Here is an 18,395-nt window from a genome sequence, read left to right as displayed (position 1 = left end):
AGTGCTGACAGAGGGCAACTGGGACCCCACCAGTGACTGGCTGCCAGGCTGATGGAACCTCACTTACTGTAACTTTTTGGACACAACCCACCAGCCAATTGCTCATGGCTTCCATCTGCCAGTTGAAAACATGCTGCCAAGTGTCCCCGATCTCCAGTTCTTGTTCCAGCACTCCTGGCATCTCCCTTCTGTCAGCGCTTCCCCCAGCTGGCACCTCTGAGCAGCCCGGCCCAAATGCCCCAGGTTGGGCCACAAAGCCTTTGTGGAGTGCATTTTTTATTGGAGCTCAGCCCTGCAGGGACTGGTGTCAGCAGCACCACTAGGCACGGGGTCCAACAGATGGAGGGAGAGGAAGGGCTGAGGTTCCCAGTGTTGGCATTTCTCCATTTGGCTTTGTTTTGGTGTAGATGGTGGCTGTGGGGAGGCCCTAAGAGGTTGGGTTGACCCCCAGCCCATGGGAAAAGATACAGAGAAGAGAGCAGCCAGCAGGAAGGAAAAAGAGAAAGGAGGAGAGAGGAGGTGAAGTGAGGTAACAGCCACATCCCCATAACGAACACGATGCATCCCTCTGTGACCTCAGCCGCGGGAACATGATTTAAAGGGCTTGGTTGGAAAAGCAAGCAGGAAATGAAGCAATGCTCGGAGATAAGATATCTTTGGATAAATAGCTGGAGGAGAAGGGTGCCCAAGCGGTGGGCCGTTATTTGCCAATATTTTTTCTTCCCATTGATAGTTGAAGAATAGTTGAGTTGGAAGGGACCCTTAAAGGCTGTCCATCCAACTCCCCTGCAATGGATGGAGTCACCCACAGCTCCATTGGGTGCTCAGAGCTTCAGGTCCAGCCTGAATGTCTCTCAGGGATGGGGCATCCACCACCACATGACTGTCCACCACCTCACCACCCGAATGATGCCAAGAGTGGAGCTGCGTGCAATGCAGGTGTCCCACTGGCCCCAAGCAGTGGGTGAACACACAACATGGTCCTGGTGAGCACCACGTGGAGGCGCTGAGAGGCACTGAATAGGCTCAAATCACGACTCAAATCATAGGCTCAAATCCCAATCATGGCATGGAAGAAATGTCAGCGCCATTCTGTCCTGCCTGTGTCCAGGATCTTACGGAGAAGGCTTGGGGTCAGCACGGACCAATCTATCTCATGCTACACACTCTGCACTGTGGAACTGGGGTTCCTCTGAGCTGCTGGGCTCAGGGAGAGCCGAGCACACAGCCCACTGGTGATGGCACGTGGGAAGCAGGTCCTGCAGCAGGCACAGGCGGATGATGCTGCCTCATGGTGTTTTCCCCAGGAATGCTCAAAGAACCCAATTCTAGGGGCAGATCCACATGGCTGCTGAACTCTGCCGCCCAGCCTTGTGTAAACCATCCTGCAGGGCTGCCAGGAGCACTGCCACACCACGAGGTGACATTCCCCATGCCTGCATTCCACTGCCGCCCTGCAGCTCCCCACACCTCGGCGCCATCCACCAGGAGATTTCTGCAAATATTAACATTTCTGGCTGCCGCTTGTTTGCCTGTTTATTCTGAGCTGTGCATGAAAGCCCTCTGATGTTCCACACACAGCACAAAGCAGCTTTCCCTCCCTGCCGTGAGTTGTGCCTGAGTCCTTCAGCCAACCCCATACCTGGCCCTCAGGTGATGCTCTTCAATGCTCCCCTGCTGTTTTTGGTGTTTCTGATCTCACGGATGAGAGGAAGGTCATCCTGAGCTCACCTTGAAAAATTGGCTGGACAGGCTTGGCTGCTCAAGGTGCTCGAGTGCTTTGTGGGTTATCACCCATATTCCATGGCCAGCACACAGCAGCTGTGAGATCAGCCCCGCAGTCGCAGCACAGCCCCACATGGCCTTTCCCTGGCTGGTTCCAGGCTGTTTGCTCCATCATTGCTTGCATTAAAGAGGACCACAGAGCCCAAATCTACACAGCATCCCCAGATGTTACATGTGAAAATCTTCAGATCATTCAGTGGAGATGGAGGGAACTCATTTACTGTCATGCAATCCTCTTATCCCAAGGGGTTTTTCGGTAGAAGAAGACCTCTCAGTGCAGCACTGCATGCAAAGCATGAGTGGTTGGACACGAGCGTTTCCCTTGGCTTTGCTATCCCAGAAGGATGCAGGTGCCAGAGGCAGCCTGGCTGAAGCCAAGCCCAGAGCAGGTTTTCACCTTTGGGGTGTTCCCATCACGATCTTACCACGGGCAGGAATTGATCTATTTCAGAGCCCTTTGCTGCCCACTCAAAGTTCACCAGCTGATATGTACACAGCGGGAGCAGTGCAGGTTCATCTTCCAGGCGAATAAGCCAGCAGCGCTCCGCCTTGCGTGCCCTGCAAAGCCCTCCCTTCTCTCCCACCACCAGGGCTGGCCCTGCAAATGGTGTCACAAATGATGTCACCCCACGTGTCCCAGGAGGCTGTATGCCTCTCGCCCAGAGCAAATGTCGCCCTGAAAGAGCAATGTTTTCCCCACGGGAAGCTGAGTGCCACAGGCTGCAGCAATTAGAAGTGCAAAGCCCAATGTCCCCACGCACCTGAAGTACTTCTAAAGCCTAGGGAGAAATACACCTCCTCTCTCCCCACCCCCAGAAGGATTTCCAAACAGATTCGCAAGCTCCAGACCTCTCGTGTCTGCTCCGAACTCCTCGGTGGAGGCAGAGGAAAAGCTGCTCAGTGCATAATGAATTGCAGGCACGCGCTCCCCTGAGCGGCTGTTTGGAAAGTGTCCCACGCTGCTCGTGCCAAGTGTGCTGGCCAGGGAAGCTCAGCGGTATTAGCGTGTCCCAGCTAATTAGGGCTGTGAGCTGTCCTTTTCATCGCCTGGAAGAGCTGAAAGGAGGACAAACGGAAAGCTCTGCCTTTATATGGCTTCGTGCACACTAGCACAGCCTGTGCATGCTCCGTTCGTGCCCTGGGGACACCGATGTCTCCCGGGGGGGCTCAGTGTCAGCCCCATCCTGTGGAACCAGACTTGTGAGTCACGTTTCTGGGGGACACGGAGCCAAGATGAGTCTTGGCCAAACGCCGGGGCTGGATCTGTCCTGCATGCAGGGTCCCATTCTCACCACACTGGGGTCCCCAAAGGAGAAGGAGAGATGCACACAAGGTCCAAAGGCTTTCAGACTTGCCACCAACCCATTCAGCACACTTGGCATTCGGGAGTGACAGGCTGGCTGCATATCTGTCACTTCATTGTGGTCCCACAGAAGGAGCAGCACCCAGCCTGGGAGGGCAAGCCCCTGGCAGTAGCACATGTGACATGGAGTGACATGGACCGCTAAGAAAGAAATCCCACAGACAGAAGGAGCACTTCAGGGCTGTCCTGGCAGGGCTGCCCCTGCTGCTCCTCCCTGCACACCCTGGTGTGGTGCATGTCACCACTGCTGTCACCTCTGGTCTCAGCAGGGAGCTGAGAATCAGGCAGTGATTGCCCAAAGTCAGCTAGGAGTCCGCTGCAGACCCGGAATCACGCTCCCACCCCAGAACTCAGCCAGATTTCTGATTTATCTGGACGACGGCTTGTGTACAATGTATCATATTTTTGCAATCCCGGCTCTGAAGAGCTTATCTGACTGCAATTATCCTCTTCTGCAGAAGCTGTTTTCTAGCTGGCTCGGTACACAAACAACAAGCAACATCCCTCTAATAAATGAGGCGAGCTCTAAGCGCAGTGACTTGCAGAAACAGCAGCTGAAGGCACAGCAGGGCTGCTCAGTACCACGCTTTTCTGCCTGCACATGGGCTGCGAAGGGGTGGCTGTGCAGACCCTCCTCTGTGTCAGCCCCATGAGCCCTCTCTGTCTGCTCCCAGAAGCTGAAGCACGGTTTCTTCCTTAGGGCACAAACCCCACCAATTACTTTCCATGTGTTCTCCTCTTCCCTGGTTCCCTGACCCTCATCCTGTCCCCGTCCCTTCCTGTCCCAGAGCAGGGCAGAGTGGTTGCATCCCTGCATCAGGTTGCTCTGGTATTTCAGCAAAACCTTATCCCCACTGCTGCTCCTCCACTAATTCCAGAGATATTCAGATGGGGACAAAAAGCAGTTACAAAATGAGAACCTGCTTTTAAATTCAGAGAGAGTGCAGACAGCTTTCTATCCTCCCTCCCACCTCTGAGCAGCTTTGTGGCTAATTTTGTTCCCAAATGCATTGCAGATTCCCAAATCCACTGCATCCGTGAACTCAAGGGCTCAAATGGAAAAGTGGATTTTGTGTAACCACAACATGCTGCTGCTTCTGAGGCTGTTCGGCAAACACAGGCTTGACACCACAGGAAGGAGCAGTGGAAATATTTTGGTTACGTGCAGGTGGGATTAAACAGATGCTTGAAAAATGAAAAGCTGCTTTTTAAGTGTGTCAGTGTTGCAGCTCCAGATGAAGCGGGTTGAACTGGAGCATCTGGAAGCCTTGGTAACAGATTTCTCAGCAATTTCTCCCCAGGAGCGATCAGATAATGTGCCTTTCATGACAGCAGCAGAGCTACAGAGTGCAGCTGGCTGCAAGGTGTGCAGAGTGAGGACCTGCCTGCTCACAGAGACACGACGCATCGTGGGCCGATGAAAAGCATCCCTCTGCTCTGCCCTATTTCTTGGCTTTTTGACATCATTTTCACTCTCCGGAGCACAACGTTCATTATTGAATTCTCAAATGACCATGTGAGCGGACCTGCCTTTGCCTAATCAAATCCTGTAGCTGCTGGGAAAGGCTTTGGGGCTGCAGCAATGGTTTGAGCAATCTCACCGTGCTCAAAAGGACATAAGGCTCCTGGGACACCCATATGTACAAACCCCGGGGTACGAGGCTGGAGGAATGCAGGCAGCAGTCCCAGCACCTCTCCTTGGGGTGATGGAGCCTCAGGGTCACGTAGGGGAGCATCCTCCATGGGTCACCAACAGCTCTCCTTGCCCACGCTCTGGCCCACCAAGCACTACTGCTGACAAAGCTGTCTGCATGGTTGGAGAGGTGATGCTTGGCTGCATGGTGGGTTTTGGTGTTAACCCCTCTGCTGAGACCGTGGGAGAGGACAAGGCTGGGGACTTGCACTAATCCATGATTTAAGAGCTTGCCTTTGCTGACATCCAGAAACTGCCACGTGCCAAAAATGACTGGAATGCAGCCCATGGTCCTGATGAGGGCTCCCAGCTCCAGGCTGAGCAGTTTCTCTGCTGTCCATCAGCGCTTCTCACTTTGCTGCATCCCAGGGAAGGGAAGAGCAGGGAGCTGTAGCAAAGGACTCTGGGGAACAGACCAGAGAAATCTTTCACTACAAGAGGAGGGAGAAGACAGTCTCTCACTCATGCAGAAATCAGCCTCATGCTGCTGTGAGCCCTGGGGATGAGGTGAATCCGTCCACCAGGAACACAGGGTCCTCTCTGCCTTCCAGAGCAGCTCAGCAAAAACTCCTTGGGGGAGAAGACACAGAACTCCCAGGCAAGGAATGCTCAGGGCACAGCTGTGTTTGCCTGGGGAAGATGGGTGAGAAAGAGGAAGAAGGGGAATCACAGGGACCTTTGCCTGAGTCTCGGGTTGAAGAGCCTCCTGCAGAGGGACTTACTGTAGGACTGCTCTCAGTCTCCTTTTTCTGCTGAGCCACCGGAGCTTTTTCCTACCATATCACAACTTTTGTGGCATGAGAATGCAGTTGAAATCCCTCCTTGTTTGTGTTCTCATAAAGAAAAGGAGAACAAATCCCGATATGTGCATGAGAAGCAAAACTCCCCCGATGACCTCGTGTTGTTACTGGGAGCTGAGGGGGTTGTTCTCCTCCCCATGCTCTGGGAACATCTCCTTGCCTAGGTGAAGTGACTCAAACACATTGTCCAAGTTGGAAATCCTGCACTGGAAACAAACCTGACTTCTCTTCAGAAAAGCAAGGTGGCAAGTTAGGGAGCCTTGTTCCTTCTGCTTCCCTGTGCTGGCTGCAGGGTGCTTTCCTGGGTTCCTGCAAGTTTGGATTCTGGAAAGTTGGACATGCTGCTACTTTGGGGCAGCGCTGAGCACCCTAAAACAAAAGCTCACTCTGGTGCCTAGCTCCACACAGAATCTGGCTCTGGAACAGAAACAGACATTGCCAAGGGTCTAAAACATCTCATCATCACCTTTACTGGTATCACAAAGTACAGAAGGGTTTACTCGTAATGCTCCTGTAGGTGCCATGTGAGCACAGAGCAGAGGTGGCTGTGGGGTGGATGGCGAAGGCTCCCCTGGGCTGTGGGACCTGCAGACCCTCTGCTTGCCCACCCTGGGCTGTGACCCCAGCCCCGATCCCGCTCCCAGCCCTGCCACTGGGGAGCTGTGTGGTGGGGTGGATGGATGCTCACCCAGCTGGTGGCACAGCCCGATCCTAAAGCTGTCCCTGGAGAGGGAGCTGGATGTGGAGGAAAAGCTCCTGTCTCCTCGATGCAAGAAGCCCCTCAGTGGCTGAGCACTGTATAAACAGCAGCAGCAGGCTCCCTCCCCCTTTCCATTTCTGTTTGTTAAACACACGCTCCCTGCCTTTCTCTCATTCAGGAGCTAACACGGCATCCAGCTTCGTGAGACAGGGGGCTGTCAGTCATCCCTCTGAGGCAGCGGGGCACCGAGGCTTCCCCGGGTGATGGAGCACCCCGCAGCAGCCCCGATTCTTGCCTGACTTCCTCGCCGTTCTGAAGCCAGTTGCAGAAAAGTGTTTTCCACCTTCTGGCCACAGGTTGACTCCAGGAGAGAAGACGGGACGGGTCCCAGCCCGCGATGAGGTCGTAGTGCGAGGAGAGCTGTTCCGAACCAGAAGGACACAGGTGGGTCAGGGAGGGGTGAGTTGGGGCCGGGTCTCAGCCGTGCTGCGTGGTTCAAGCATCCCAGCAATCCAGGGATCGTGAGAGCTGAAAGAGAGAGAAAGTGAATCAGAAATACTGCCAGGTGAGTTTTGAACAGTTCCCAAGCAGAAGCAGGAAGCCTGGGAAGTGGGATGCTGAGTGAGAGTGGAGCAGTGGGCTGCAGAAACCAGGCAGGTACAGCTACCCAGCGCTGCTGAGATGCTGAGAAACCCCCCTCCCCCCCCCTTTCCTGCACTCAGCTCCTCGTGGCTTTCTGCAAGGCTCTGCCAGCTTCCCAGCTGCTACTGGTGCTGCACATGCTGCTGGTGCTCAGCACTGCCCTCAGGGACAAAGAGGCACAGGGAGACAGAGGGCTGCAGGAAAGAAGTTGGCGCTTGCTTGCTTGATGCTCCATTTGCATGTTGGTTGTGGAACAGAGTTTCTCCTGGTCCTCTTGTAGTACTTGTTTCACCAGAAAACTGAGTTTCTGGTCTGTCCCAAAGCAGGACAGCTGCTTTGCTCCCTGGCTGTTCTGTTAGTGGGATTGCTGTCTCCCTCTCCTCCCCTTGTCTCATATGTCCCAGACTCCCAAACTTTCCTGAAGGCTGCAGACCCCCCAGGGCAGCCGGGTTCGTTCTGCAGGCCTTTCTCTTCCCTCTGTAGCCTTCATGAGGTGCACAGCCCCATCATGTTGTCACGCTGTGCTATCTCAGGACAGCATTGCCCTGTTCCCACAGCATGTCCTGCAGCACTGTGTCCCCTTCTGCCATAATGTTGTAGTAGGGCAATTACCCCTTTGCTGGAGATGGAGGGGCCCAGGATAATTTCTACCTGCACTTCAGCTTCAAGATATAATTCCAGAGCTGCTTCTTGCCCTCAAACTAGCACATCACACACAGAGGGTGAAGCCCCTTCCCCTACATCACTCACACATTGTATTTTCATGCAACTCTTCTCATCTCTTTTTGGCCACTCTAGTTATCCCAAGAGATGCTGCCTCCTCCCTGGTGGTGAGTACAGGAGACTGGAGGGAACCTGAGCTACCTTCCCAGCCTGACGTTGACTTTCTGTGTGGCCTCAGGCAGGCTGGTTAACTTCTGCTAACCATCCCATTTTATTGTGTTTTCTTCCCTTATATGCTGTGCTGAAGCGCGGGCAGAAGGGGGCTTCACCAGCTGCTAAGATGGGGATGAGATGAATGCTCCAAAGCAGGCTGCTAGAGATCAGGGGGTTTGATGGAGCTGAGCTGCTTTGGAGAAAGGACACAGCATGGAACAAACCTGTGTGCCAAGCCATAAAACATCCATCAGCCTCAGCCTTCATGCTCCAGTGCTGCCATAGAAAGAGATTCGTGGCTGTCATCAGCCAGGTTGGGAGCAGAAAGCAGGGGATGCCTGAGTGCCTCCACTCCCCCTTCCCAGTCAAGGACAGCCATGACAGGATCATGATTCCTGGCCGTGCTCTGAGCCATTTTTGTCCCTGCCTCCCTCTTTTCTGTGCCCTTTATTCCCACGCAGCATCCCTGCTTGTGACCCAGTCTTGCTGCTCGGGAGAGAAAAAGAGACTTCCATCATCCAGCTCTGGCTTCGTTGGTATTTCTGCCTCCTTCTGGCCTTGCTTTGCTGCTTTTCTCTCCCAAAAATAGTTGGCTCTCAGCACCAAGGATTTTTCCATCTTGCCTGGCAGGCCTGCTGGGCACGGGCAACAGCATACACATATGCCAGCACTTCCATTACTCACTAGAACAGACCATGGTCCACTCCAGCAGCATCCCTGCAACCTCCAGGCTGCCCCTGGAGGAGGAACACTTATTATTACCATTTTGCCTCTTAATTAAAATGCCTTAATTGATTTTTAATAGCTACCCTTCAGGAAAAAAAAAAAATATCAAAAAACGCAAAGCAAAGCAAATCAAATAATAGCTCCATTAAGGCTGTTTTGTTAGGAACCAAAACAGCTCCAATAACCCTGATGTTCCTGGCTCCTCGCTGATGGGGGGCGGCTGCCAGTCTGCAGCAAAAGGAAACAGCCCCAGATGTGGTAATGGAATGCAGCAGTGTGCTGGTGGTGAGATGGGAAGGAGGGAAAGGAGCGTGCGCTGGTGTCATGCCAGGATGTGGGCACTACAGGTAAATGGGACAGGCAAAAAAAAAGAGGTAACAAGTGGCAGTGATAAAGTGAGGCTAGACAGCCTGGGAAGTGTACAAACCTAACAGGGAAAGTGCCGCCCCCAGCGACGTGCCCAGCACTGCTGTTCCCCCGCCGGCCCTGTGGCCCCTCACCGCACTCCTGCCCACTGGGCGGCAGCTTTGTGTTCTCCATTACCGCAGCAGCTGAGCCAGCAGATTCATTTGGAGGAATGGCTGGCATAAAGCAGCCAGCTGTGGAGTTCGATAGCCAAGCCAAAGGGTGTGCAGAGGGCAGAAGAAAGCTGGCGTGCAGGCAGGGCAGCTTCCAGGAGCAGCCTTGCAGCACCTGGCTGGTAGTGTTCCCATCACACAGGGGCAGCTCATTCCTCAGGGGGTTGAGGTGAGCAGGGGGCTGCCCCAATTCCCACCTTCATTTAAACCTCATGTCACCCTCCCTCCGTGGCAGAGCATTGTCCTCTTCCGTCGCCAGGTCACAGACAGCACAGTGCTCTGCAAACAGCCCAGTTTGGGCAAGGCAACGATTTTTGCTCCCTTGATGGAAATAAGGGAAGGTAGGGGTGTTGGGAACCATGACACCCCTCCCCTCACATGCCAGCTGCACTTCAGTGACACAGGGGCTGGGAAGGAGCTAATGACAGAGCTGGCTTTCCTCCTGCTGCATTTGGACCGCACAAAAGCCCCTCTGTGCCAACACTCGGCCGTTCCGATGGCACCAAACACCAACCGCAGGTTCCCGGCTGAGTCACTTCTGGCTCACTGGCCAAGGCCCTCACTCCTAGAGCCAGAGTCTCACAGACATTTGTGCATGGCATGGGGAGAGGCTCGCTGACGCCGGGGCTTTGGCTCTCAGCAGCAGCTCTGCTGGATGCTTGTTCACAGCTCCGGCTGTTTGCCTGTGCGCGGCTCTGCGGCACGCGCGCTTCCCAGCAGGAGCTCTGCAATGCCAGCCACTGTCCAGGGATGCTCAGGTGATGGCACCCGTGGTGGGAGCAGCATAGGATGCTCCTGAGATCAGAGGATAACAGATACTGCCATCTGAAGATGACCAAGAGGTCCCACGTTTTTGCTTTGTTTAAATCAGCTCCCAGTTTTGCAAAGCCCAGCCTGAAGGAGCAGTGAGGCAGCATGCAGAAAGGCTTTATGAGCAGATCTTCTCAGGACCTACAGTCTCATCCTAGTTGACTTTATGCCTTGTACAACTAAAAAACAGAATCCCAGAAACTCATGGAAAGCAGCATGAGCCCTGATTTCCTTGGGGAACTGGCATTCATCTAACTAATGGGGTAAGTGGGAAGGCACGAGGGTGTCACCGCCTGGAACGCTGTGTAGGACACATTCATTAAGTCTCTCTCTTGCAGATGCTCTGTTGTCTCCCTTGCTCTCACTTCTGCTGTGTCTGTGTTCCAGACCTCCTCCTCCCATCCAAGAGTGCCAAGCCAGGCATGGGACTGCTGCAGGGAGCCAACAGCACCCTCATCATGGAGAAGCTAGCATTAGATGAGAAGCTGCCACAGGGCTGGCACACCAAGGACTTCGTCACTCCCAGCCTGGATCTCTCTGGGTCCCGCACTGTAATGATGGACAGCACCAAGATCCCAGGGGTCCAGGTAGTTCTGATTGCTGCCTACTCCCTCATCATCCTCCTGGGGTTCATTGGCAACTCTTTGGTCATCTACATCATAGTGAAGTACAAAACCATGAGGACTGTGACCAACCTCTTCATAGCTAACCTGGCTCTGGCAGATCTGATGGTGGACACCCTCTGTCTGCCTTTCACCCTAGTGTACACTCTGCTGGATGAGTGGAAGTTCGGAGCTGTTCTTTGCCATCTGGTCCCTTATGCTCAAGCTCTGAGCGTTCACGTGTCCACTCTCACCCTGACTGTGATTGCCCTGGATAGGTACAGATGTATTGTGTTCCACCTGGACAGCAGGATCTCCAGGAGGCTCAGCTTCACCATCATAGCCATCATGTGGCTGGCTGCAGCCATCCTAGCAGGTCCTCTGGCCATCTTCAGAGAGTTCCGCTACGAGGAAATCCCATCTATCAACCTCAAAATGGCTGTCTGCTCCGAAAAATGGCCTTCTGGTAATAACAGAGATGCCACTATCTACAGCCTGTCCATGCTCCTCCTGCAGTACGTTTTTCCTCTTGCAGTTATTTGTTATGCTTATACCAGGATCTGGTTCAAGCTGAAAAACCATGCCAGTCCCACATCTCGGAATGAAAACCACTGCAGGAGGAGGAAGACCACCAAAATGCTGGTGATGGTAGTTGTGGTCTTCGCAGTCTGTTGGCTACCCTTCCACATATTCCAGCTTGCCATTGATCTTGATCTGGTTCTTATCTTCCATGAATACAAACTGCTGTACACTGTCTTCCACGTGGGAGCCATGTGCTCTACGTTTGTCAACCCCCTGCTCTACGGATGGATGAACAAGAACTATCGCAATGGCTTCCTCATGTTCTTCCGCTGCCAGAACAAGCCAGAAAGCATCCACACCGAAGGCTCAGTGAGAGGGAGGTCGTACATCTTCAGGGCCAGCACCCTAAATGGGAGCATCAGGCACGCTGCTGGCAATGGACCCACAGAGGTTTAGGGATGGGGTGTCCACCTCCAGAACTGAGGCTGACTGAGCGCAGACATGCTTGGTGAATGCCTTTTTTGGGAAACATTATGTAGCTACTGCAGCCACATAGAAATACCTTTTGTATCTCTCAGTACAATAAATCTGGTGTATTTCTCTCTGACCACACAAGTGAATTTTTCCTTTCCTGTGACGCATGCAGAATCATCAAAAATCATGGAAGGGGCTTCCACTTAGCCAGCTAAACATGCCCTCTCAGGCATTTCCATGGGCCAAATTGGATTGTTCAATCTTTTACCTCCCAACACATAACACATCAACAGAGAACCAATACTGTGTGTGCTTGTTTGTCTGTACGGCCCCTACCAAAAGCACGATGGACCTACCTTTAGCTAATGCATGCAAGGGGAAGGAGATCTGGGAGCACGGCTGGTCATTCTATTGCTCCACGGGCCGTGGCAGAGGAGCAGGTCTGTTGAAGCCACTCACTGTTATTCTCGCACAGTGCTGGCATGAATCTGAGCATTCACAGCTCAGAGGAGGAGCTCTTGTCCCCAGAAGGCCCAGCAGGTGACACTGCTCATCACAGCTTCTTTTACAGATACTGAAGCAGGGCTTCAGGGACACCTCTGGCGTGACAATTCGTGACACACAAGCTACCTTTCATCAGCCAGGGAGCTTGCAAGCCAACACTTTGGATTTAGCAAAGTGAAACTGAGCTGGGCTACTGGCCAGGCACTTTTCTCCAGCCCCTGAGATGTAGCTCCTGCCATGCAATATCGATTAGTGCTGGATTGACCAGAGAGGTAAAACTGTCAGTGACACCATCCTCCAAAGTGCTCAGAGTGTTTTAAAGCCGTCCTCATAGTGGGGTTGGAGGTAGTACAGGTCTGTACACGGGTGCTTCCGTTCGGAAGTGACCCGCTTGCATGTTTGTTACACAGGGGATGTCCTCCGTGCATGGACACAAAGGAAGAAGTATTCTTTCAAACCAAACTTTATGTTCTCTCCCCCGAGGCTCTGTCAGCTGGTAACATATTTTTAGCTCCGCCATCAAAGGAAGCTTGATTGCTGCTGTGATCTCAGCAGCTTGTCATTGGTGCCGTCTCCAAAGTCAGCGTGCATCAGATTGGAAAGTAACTCCCAGATGCAGGAGAGGGACTCAACAGACTTCCTCATTACAGACAAAAAGAAAAGAAAAACTTTGATTTTAGGCCTTTAGAGGAGTAAGGATCAGTGGTAAGAGCACTGAGAGCACCAGCCTGGGTCAGCTGTGGGGCTGTCACACTGGAGTCCTCGAGAGGTAACCCCCAGTGGATTTGCATGCAACCCCCTGCTCTGCCTGCCCCCAGGCTGACCTGCCCCCAGCCCTTGCTCTCCACATTGGCTCCTGGCTGTTATGCTGATGAATTTAATCTCTCTGCTATTTCTGCCCTCTGACCTCCTCCTCCGCTTTCCTAAATAGGTACAAGAAAGCAACCTCTGCTTCCTTCCAGGGAGACGCCATCCTGGCAGGAAGAGGAGGATATTCTCCTCCACAGCACTGGTAAATTCCATCCCTACCTCGTGAACCGGTCGTTTCTCCAACCCAAGGAACTCTCCCTGTGTTTCCATCAAACTCCAAGGCACAAGGAAATGTTTATTTTTCAAAAGCAGCTTAAATGGGTGGAAAGAATTCAACTATTAGCAATAAACACTTCAGAAAGTGATTTACCATGCCATGATAGATGTCAGAACGAAGCAGCACAGCAGTACAAGCCTGGAAGCCCATCGTGCTGCCAGATGAGATGGATGAGGAGCTAAGCTGCTCCTCCAGGGCTTTGCCAAAGGTTTTGTCCTGTGACACCACATACAGAACCTGACCGCAGAGCAGGGCAGATAATGACATTATGAATGGCTGTTTAATTTTGAGCCCGGGCTTTTAAACTAAATATGTATAAATAAGTAAATAGATCCCAGCTCTTCTCAAATAAATACTGGCGATGGCATTTATAGAGCAGAGGGAGAAAACTGAGAAGGAGAAACTATTTACTTGAGTGTAACAGCAAAGTTCCGTTTGCCTTATTTAATGCACTCAGGCAGCTTTACTAATGGATTTCTGCCTATGAGCTTGCTGTTCCTTCCCTGCTATTTGGAAAAGTTACATCCTTCCACATCCAGGCAGGGAAATAGCTCTCAGCTGTGTTCGCATCCCTGCGGAAAGCTGCAGTGCCCCTGGTGATGGGAAGCAGCCTTGCGCCGGCTGCGGAACAGAAGAGAAAGCAGAGGCCAAGGGAGCAAGACTCCTTTGCAAAGCCTGTTTGGAGTAAATCAATACCCCACAGGCTGTCACGATTGCCTCTGACCACTCCGTGCAGCGATCGCTCGTGTGCCAGAAGAACACAAGAGCTGGGACGTGGCACCATCTTCATTTAAAAGAGCAGTGCAGGCACCTGTTCCTCCTTACAGGCTGCTGAGGAGCTCTCAGAAGTCTCAGTGCCTCGCATCAAATTGCAGGCTTGACAAAGCAGAACAGAAGCTGTGCTTGAGGCTCTGTGAGCACTGGAATTTCCACCTCTGCAACACATAGTTTGCTCTGATAATTCCTTCCCCTTTGATTTCCCAGGTATCTGTGTCTATAACAAGCTCACGCTCACACAGAGAGCAAAGGTTTGGGGCTTTTATTTTCCCTTGTCTGGAGGCAATACATGCAGCAGGCATTTAGATCAATGCAGGGTGAGCGGGGTTCTTTGCTCAGGGCTCTGCTGGAATCAAAGCCACTCCTGCGTGTCCCCATGCTTCATCCTTCTATTGTAAAGGCCAGCTCCATCCTCACGGCTCTCTGCCATGCAGGAACGCGTGCCCTCTCCCATTACCCACGGCAGCCCAGTGTCAAATGGCACATGTTTTATTCAACATGCCCCCAGATGTACCTGCAGAAGCATTGCTCCGAGCTTTCCACAAAGGCTCTGCAGGATCTGTGTGAAGAAGCAGCTCCTCTAAGGTGTGCTAATAAAAGAGAGGCTGAAGTGCCATTCTGCAGAAGGAGGTCACAGGCAGCTCAGCCGTTTCCCCTGATATCAGGTGTTAATCTTATCATTTCTACAGCAAACTGTGTCTGAAGCCAAATTAGCCCTTTGTTTGGGCAGGAGCCATAGAGTTGGCGCTGCCTTCGCATGCTTTTGTCTCTCAGCTCCGTTATTGTGTGATTTCATCCAGGCTCCAAACGTGCTGGGTTTGAAATAAAGCCTCAGAATCAGCTAATGTGGTGAAAAATCAGAAATCACTGCAGTAATCCAGAAAAGGAAAGGACTGCGTGTTCAAATGTCTGATTGGAATTTGGTCCTTTGCATTTGGAAAACAAAACCAAACGTAACAAAAAAAGCTCTGTCTTCCTTTCAGTCTTCCCTTATCTAGCTTGAGACTCTTCAAGTGCCAAAAATAATACTGCACACTATTGCCAGAACATTTATCTTCACGTTGAGCTCATTTCAGCCAAGAGATTTGTTCAGGAGGGGCTGAGAGGGGAAGAAGGGCAGGTTTGTAAAGTCATCGTTATCTGTGGTCTCATTTTGTATGTTAGAAGACAAATCCAAAGAAGACAAAGTCACTCACATGCCAGTGGAGGTACCAATTTATCTTCTGTTTCATTTTCTATCCAGACATCCCAACACCCTCTGCTGAAGTACTACATGAATATAGGGCTGAAGAAGGCTGTGGGAGAAAAGCGTTTTTCCACTGCTAATAGCAATACCTTAGTGTCTCTCATGATCTATTGCCAGCAAAAAACGCCTTTTCTGGTTTATGTTCTTTTTAGTGTAATATAAAAGGAACAGTTCCTCATGTTGCTCACAGGAGGAGATCTTCATTAGTTCAGTCCTCTCCAGTGCGGCAGCAAAGACCGGGAACATTAGAGGAGGAAACCTTTTGTTTATAACCAGCTTATTGAAGTGCATGAACATGGAGTCGTTCCCACGTCATTCTGCTGTGTCATTCACTTTGACAATGTGCCACAAACTCTGACACTGTTTGCATCTAGGATATGTCCAAGGTGCTTCTCCTTGCTGCTGCGTGGGAGGAAGAGGGCCAAAGGGCCAAAGAATGAGATTTCAAGACATTAAGAAGAGGACGTGCCCCTGGATGGAATTTGAAGGGGGCTCATACTCCTAGCAACCACTACGGTTGTATCAGAGATCTTAGAGGGAATCCTTTGTCTGGACCCTTGGGCATCCATTGCTAGGCTTTTCATTCACTGACTGATCTTAGACTTCTATTACAATTGGAAAGATCAACACCGTGGAAGGGCAATACAGGAGTGTAACACCAAAGGGACCAACATGGATAGGATGGCATTTCAAAGGAAAAGTAAAGGTGCTCACCCATCTCTGAAGATCTTGGCTTGCAGGACAGACTCCACAAGGAAGATCCTTCCCCCGTGGCTGTCAGACCTTAAATGAGGTCTGAGAGAGGTGCAGCCAGGTTCCACCCCTTCCAATTGCACACCTGAATGGCTTTCACCTGTGCTCCCAGGCTGACCTGGTCCTTTCTCCAGCTGCTCAATCAGTGGCTCAGGCTGTGACTCAACAGTTCCCATCCGCCATCCCTGACCGTTCTGGCTGTTCCTACAGTCTCCAGTGGCTGCCAGTTCCAGAAGCTCACTCCCCACTTTGTACAGAAACATTTTTGTTTGTCTGTTAGAATGAATCCCCTACAAATTTCAGCAAATGTCCTCTCATTCTGGCACGGCAGCACTTGCTGGCCAGCAGATAACATTCACTCTATCCACTACATTCTTCATATTGTAAATCTTCGTGCTATCATCCTTCTCTTTGTCCAGCTCAGCATGTCTCCTCCTAAGGCAGCTTCTCCATTCCTGATCATCTCATTTGCTCTTCTTGCCCAGTCCCATACATATCAAAAGGGCTGAATTTTCCTCCTAATTCCTGTGAAGGGGTGGGATCTGTCAGCTTTAGATGATGACCCTGCTTGGTGTGTGATGTGGGAAGAGCTCTTGGGGAAGAGCACCTCTTGAAGAAATGCTAGGCAGCCTCTCCATGGCCACAGCATCATTGCCACAATCTCATTACATTGGACACTGAGTCAGTTCAGTGAATCATGAAATGCATCCCTGATGGTGTTTATGAAGTCCAGAGGTAGTCAGATCCCTTCCTCTCTTTGAACTCTGACCCAGTAGATTTACCCAAGGGCAAGGCTGAGATCTGAGCAATCCTGGTCCTAGACTGGTGCCCAACTCACAGCTTCATCTGCCCACTCTACAAAACAGAAACGTGAGGGATTGAGCATTTCAGGAAAAGAGTGACGAGTTCTTGTTACTCGGCAACTGTCACTCCCACATATTTTGGAAGAATTTGAGAACATCCTGCACCTTGGAGAAATCAACCAGCTTAGCTGAGGAGGAAGAGAACTGGCAGCAGATCCCCGGAACTTAGAGCTGGGAGGATCTCTTGGGGCTCCTGCAAGCGAAAGGCACTTTATGTCTGCACACTGCTCAGCTTGTCTCCTCAACGTGACTGTCTGCATCAGTTTCAAAGTGCAGGTATCAACTTCCCAACACAACCCTGCAGGACTCAATTTAGCAAAGCTAATGTCGCAAAACTGGCATGGCAAGAACTGACTGGAACTGTCTGCTGCTTGAAGGAGTGCAATCAGATGAGATGCCCACAAAGATGTCTTCCTAAAGCACGGGGCTTGTTGGCCTACAGCAAGTCTGCATGGCACTGCAGGCCTTCATTGTGTGTGATTCCAATTGGTTTCATGCAAACTCAGTGGTAGCTGGGTCTGTACACACAGTGGTTTGTTTGGAAGTCCTGCTCTTTTCAATTATATTATTAAAAGGTTCTGAGCTAATCTGTGCAGCCCAAGCAGCTAAAACAGCTGGAAAGAACTCAGAAATGCAGCTATTAAAGTACTTCTTGTGATTTCCCAGGCAGCAGGGAAACGTTCTGTGGTACTGTAATCAGGTACATACTGTATGAGAAAAGATCACGGGAAATAAAGGGACCTGAACTCCTCTGCCTAACCTGTTCTTGATCACAGGGTGTCTCACCTCTCCTGGCGCTCCTGGGATGTGACACACTCCTTGCACAGAGCTCTGAGCCCTTCCTAATGTCTAACCAACAGCTCTCCTTCAGTGAGATCTATTACTTCTTGTCTCCTGACCATGGAATCATAGAATACCCAAGTTGGAAAGGATGCACAAGGATCATTGGGTTCAGCTCCTGGCTCCACACAGCACCACGTAAGACTCTACAATATAACACCTCTACATATTTAAAGGGTATTATCATGTATCTCTTTCATTCCCACTAGACAAAACCAGCCAATTATTTTTTCTGTTCTTCCTAACAGCATTTGTTTGCTGTTACCTCTCTTTGTTCTTGCTGCCCTCCCCTGGACTTTCTGTGTTCCACAGCCAGCAGTTCTGGCAAACAAAAGATTGAAGGCAGTAAAAGAGTCCTGCAAATATGTTTGGTTCTCAGAGCAATCATGTGTACTGGAATGCATAATTGGGAACGATTCTTTTCCAAACACAGTGAGGGCAGGAGCCCAGGGTCTTTGTTTGGCTGACAGCAGAACTGTTCCCATGTTCTGACTCATCAATGGCTGTTTCTACATGAATGAAAGCAGCTGCACTCTGCAGTACTGTTCTAAACCTCTGAGGTGAAAACAACCACAAGGCAAACGTTACCCTACAATCTGCATCCATCCTGTGGAGTTCTGTCCCTTGGGAGGGTTACCCCATGCCTGCAGCTCTGGGGATGTCCACAGCATCACCACGAACGTGGCCCCAGGACACAGGGACACAAATGATGGGACCGCAGATGGCCTTTCCCAAGGAATCGGGTGCCTCGTAG

The 18,395-nt window shown here is 51.4% G+C and overlaps 1 protein-coding gene across 1 annotated transcript; it reads left to right on the top strand.

Annotated features, from left to right (window-relative positions):
* Positions 1–6,529: 6,529 nt before the first annotated feature.
* LOC122164581 (neuropeptide Y receptor type 2-like) lies at positions 6,530–11,616 on the top strand. The gene is made up of 2 exons (XM_042826690.1): positions 6,530–6,785; positions 10,361–11,616. Exon 2 carries the CDS (start codon positions 10,396–10,398, stop codon positions 11,551–11,553), a length of 1,158 nt encoding a protein of 385 aa, XP_042682624.1. The 5' UTR covers positions 6,530–6,785; positions 10,361–10,395; the 3' UTR covers positions 11,554–11,616.
* Positions 11,617–18,395: the final 6,779 nt, after the last annotated feature.

Source organism: Centrocercus urophasianus, unplaced genomic scaffold (assembly GCF_019232065.1).
Source record: "Centrocercus urophasianus isolate 14NV4802_14NV808 unplaced genomic scaffold, USGS_Curo_1.0 seq_26, whole genome shotgun sequence".
In the NCBI taxonomy this organism is placed as follows: Eukaryota; Metazoa; Chordata; class Aves; order Galliformes; family Phasianidae; genus Centrocercus; species Centrocercus urophasianus.
Note: the sequence above shows the minus strand (reverse complement) of the source record. Positions and strands in the feature narration are given on the sequence as shown.